Below are 4,527 nucleotides of genomic sequence, written 5' to 3' on the forward strand. Positions count from 1 at the left end.
ACCCCCCGTGAAATTACGTCCTTTTGTCGAGACACCACCAGGAACTCCCCTTAAGAGGGTCCATGGAATTACATCCAACAGATTAGGCGCCACCAAGATCTCTCACTACAAGAGTCATGGAATTATGCCCTACCCATACTTTATACAGGTTCCACCCACCAATCAAGAATTTCCCATAGCATCAATATCATGTAAATTCAAGAAATCATACAACTCATGCTTTCCAATTTATACCCAATAAAATATCATGTCATTCCCATCTCAAACTCATATATTAATCATACCATCATCACACAAACTTTCTAGTAAAGCATTTAAATCAGACAAACAAGCCACACATCTGTGAACCATACAACAATAACATCAAACCTGCCCGCTGCCTCGCTCAAGCTAACAGGACTCGCTCAGGCGAGAGGAACCCTCTCGCTCAGGCGAATCCCATCTCGCCTAGGCGAGGGCACAATAGAAGAACAAGGGCTCCGCGACGTCTCGCTCAGGCGAGACCCTTCTCGCCTCAGCGAGATTGCACCTCGCTCAAAAATGAAGCCAAGTCGCCTGAGCGACCATTCGTGCAGAAGTTTTGGGCGAGCCCCCTGTTAGTCTCGCCTAGGCGAGGCATGCTCGCTTGGGCGAGAAAACCAGTGCCCGCCACTGTTCGTTCACACCACAGATTCACGTACACCAAACCCAAAAGCCAAATGACACTCTTATCACATCACAATAGCATATAATCCACAAAACCATACAATAGCAGGAGAACAAGCAGAAAAATGACCTAGACAAATGGACCCTAGCTTCCCTTACCTGGAAGGGTTCAGCAGAAGGCTCCTGGACCAAACTTGATTAGCATAGTAGCTCCGATGCTAGCTCAGGAACGACTCAACAAACTGGGAAAAGGAATGGCAGTAGAGGCATGAGCTACTCAGAGTAACAGTAACAGGGGTTTCAAGCACGGAGGAAGAAATACTTACGTGAGGAGAAAAATACTGGTTTGAGCTCTCTGGGTCACAGTAACACCAAACCCTAACGGAACGGGAGACGGCTGCGACTCTAAGGGTTGTCTGAAAATGAGCAGGCAAAGTGAGTTAGGGCAGACCTGGGGTTCAGTTATATCACTTGGGCCAACTCTAGGCCCACTTCCAACAAGGCAGCCCTTTACTTTAGGGCAGAAAAGAAAACCAAAAATTTAATGGGCCTTACAGACTAGCAATTGCACTCTAACCTTGTCCAGACTAGCATCCAATAACTGTCTTTCTCTAACCGAGTTTAGGAAGTCACTAGATATGGTCAGGTTACTACATCTAATGAATCCTGATTCCAACTCCACCTGTAGTTTCATGTCTTTGAATTTCTCCAGCAATTCCACCTCTTTGATCATGAGGTGAGCGGTGTGCACCGTCTTCCTACTCAGAGCATCTGCTACTACGTTCGCCTTCCCTGGATGGTACAAAAGCTCAAAATCATAATCCTTCAAGAACTCCATCCATCTTCTCTGTCTTATGTTTAACTCCTTCTGATCAAATAGGTACTTCAGACTCTTGTGATCACTGAATACCCGGAATTGAGCACCGTAGAGGTAGTGCCTCCAGATCTTCAAGGCAAACACGATAGCCGCCAACTCTAGGTCATGAGTGGGATAGTTTCTCTCATGCACCTTGAGTTGCCTCGAAGCGTAGGCCACTGCCTTCTTCTCCTGCATCAACACACAACCCAACCCTAGGTGAGAGACATCACAATAAACCTCAAAGGGTTTTCCAACGTCGGGGATTACTAAGATTGGAGCACTCGTCAACCTCTGCTTAAGCTCTTGGAAGTTTTCCTCACACTTATCTGTCCAGGTGAAAGGTTGGTCCTTCCGGGTGAGTTGTATCAAAGGTGCCACTATCTTGGAGAATCCCTCTATGAACCTCCTATAGTAGCCAGCCAATTCCACAAAACTTCTGATCTCAGTTGCTGACTTGGGACTTTCCCACTTAACCACTGCATCAACCTTCACTGGATCCACTACAATGCCTTGTGCTGATATCACGTGACCTAAGAATTGGACTTCATCCATCCAAAACTCACACTTGGACAATTTAGCATACAGTTTTTTCTCCCTCAGAATACCAAGCACTATCCTCAGGTGCTCGACATGCTCCTCTTGAGTCCTGGAATGGATAAGGATGTCGTCTATGAAGACCACGACAAACTTATTTAGAAACGATCTGAATATCCGGTTCATGTAGTCCATGAACACCGCTGGAGCATTGGTCACCCCAAAAGGCATAACCACGTACTCATAGTGTCCGTACCGGGACTTGAAGGTCGTCTTCTGCACATCATCCGCCTTTACCAATATTTGGTGATAACCCGACCACAAGTCAATCTTCGAGAATACCGATGACCCATGCAACTGATCCATCAGGTCGTCTATTCTCGGGAGGGGATACTTGTTCTTGATCCTCATTTTATTTAACTGCCTGTAGTCCACACACAAGCGTGAACTCCCATCCTTTTTTTTTTACCAACAACACTGGTACTCCCCAAGGTGACGTACTAGGTCGTATGAACTGTTTTCCCAAAAGCTCCTCAATCTGACTCTTGAGTTCCACCAACTCCGTCGGCGCCATCTGATAAGGGGCCATCGACACCAGGCCGGTTCCCGGTACCAAGTCAATAGAGAATTCCACTTCTCTACTAGGAGGTAAACTTGGAACTTTCACCGGGAATACGTCCTCAAATTCATGCACGACTGGTATGACGGATGTCCTATCCTCTTTCTCCACCTCTAGATGTGTGAAGATTATGTAACACTGTGCACCCCCTTGTAGTTCTTTCTTAACTCCCTAAGATGTTAATAACTCAGGCTCCTCTATGTTGGGGAAAAGCAGCTTCTTCTCTCAAAAATTTATAAGAATGCGATTGGCAGAGAGTCAATCCATTCCCAAGATCACCTCTAACTCCTGCAGAGGTAAGCAGATCAGATTTACTTTATACTTGCGTCCCTCTACCTCCACTGGACACCTAGCACACACGGACGATGTCCTGACCAAACCCGATGTCGAAGTAGACACCACAAGTTCACACTGCAGCTCACACACTGACAGACTCAACTTTTTCACACATGCATCTGACACAAATGAGTGTGTCGCTCCAGAGTCATATAACACACAACAAGCTTTTCCAACTATCAAACAATGGCCCATAACGAGGTTACCTGAACCTGTTGCCTCCGCTCCGGTCATGGCGTACACTCTCCCGGTCGCCTGAGGCCTGTTGCCTCTATGCCTTTACTGGTTCTGCGTAGGAGCATGTACTAGAGGTCGCGTCACTGCTCTAGCAAGGGTGGGGCAGTCCCTCCCATAGTGGCCTTCCTTGCCACAGTTGTTGCACTTCTTGAAGCCTGCAAGCTGGGGGCAGACATTCCTCTTGTGCGGTCCCCCACACTGGTAGCACTGAATTATGTTCTGCTGGAAAGGAGACTCCCTAGACCCTTGAGACTGGTAATGGGGCCTAGAGTAGGGCTTCCTCCTTTCCTCGTGCCTATGCTTGGACCCAGATGGTCCTCCCACTCTCTGCTGGGATGGGTGCTGAGTTTCCACCTCTACCTTCATCTTCTCCATGACCCTTGTCTTCTCCACCAAGGCGGAAAAATCCTTGATGGATAGCGGGGCCACCATCAAACGGAGGTCTCCACAGAGGTTGTTCTCGAACTTCCTACATCGCCACTCTTCATCTAGTGGCATGGTGTAGAAACGACTGAGGTGCTTGAACTTTTCTACACACTCAGTCACAAACTTGCTTCCTTGGTTCAACTGCAAAAATTCTACCTCCTTAGCATATTTGACGCTGTTAGAGAAGTACTCGGAGAGGAACTTCCTCTTGAAGACATCCCAAGTAACTGGCTCCTGCCTCTCCTCCATAATGGACTTCATGCTGACCCACCAGTGCTCAGCCTCACTCGTGAGCATGTACACTACGAATGCCAGTCTACTCTCCTCTAGGCACATCTTCGCGTCAAATATTCTCTCCAGGTCTTTCAACCACTGGTCTGTTGCGTCTGAACTGGTCTTGCCTCCAAACTTTACTGGGTGGTGTTTAAGAAAGTCCTCTAGACTCCATTCCAGGCTGTAGGTCGTTGCTCCAGGCCAAAAGTAGGGGCAGCTACCCTGTTCTCCTCCAGCTAGCGGAGGGCCTCCATATGCTGCCTCTAAGCATCCTCAGCAGCCGTCCTGGTAGCCTCCATCTGGTGCATCACCAGCTGCTGCGGTTCAACCGCTGCCGCCTGTCATTACATCGATGTTTCATTTTGTTGCATCATCGTCGTACTTTGCTGCGTCATAGCAGCTACCATCTGGTACGAAGATTTGGAATATGAAGTACTTTGTACCCCAACATATCCATAAACATAAAAGAGGCCTCACATGGCCCAAAACGTAAAATGCTAACGAACTAATAGCAATAAGTCTAGTACAGACAATGAAAACATAGTAAATAAATTCTCCAGCGATGGGCCCTAGAGTGGGCCCAATACTCGTCCAGTCC

At 47.6% G+C, this 4,527-nt stretch overlaps 1 protein-coding gene across 1 annotated transcript; it reads right to left on the bottom strand.

The window, feature by feature from the left end:
• Positions 1-3,272: 3,272 nt before the first annotated feature.
• Positions 3,273-3,992, bottom strand: LOC114163417 (uncharacterized). The gene has a single exon (XM_028047736.1). The coding sequence runs from the start codon at positions 3,990-3,992 to the stop codon at positions 3,273-3,275; it is 720 nt and encodes a 239-aa protein (XP_027903537.1).
• Positions 3,993-4,527: the final 535 nt, after the last annotated feature.

Source organism: Vigna unguiculata, chromosome 9 (genome assembly GCF_037176805.1).
Source record: "Vigna unguiculata cultivar grain cowpea cultivar isolate G323 ecotype 2 chromosome 9, ASM3717680v1, whole genome shotgun sequence".
Classification (NCBI taxonomy): Eukaryota; Viridiplantae; Streptophyta; class Magnoliopsida; order Fabales; family Fabaceae; genus Vigna; species Vigna unguiculata.

Coding starts and splice junctions, on each gene's coding strand:
- LOC114163417 (XM_028047736.1), bottom strand. CDS start 3,992: ATGTGCCTAGAGGAGAGTAGACTGGCATTCGTAGTGTACATGCTCACG.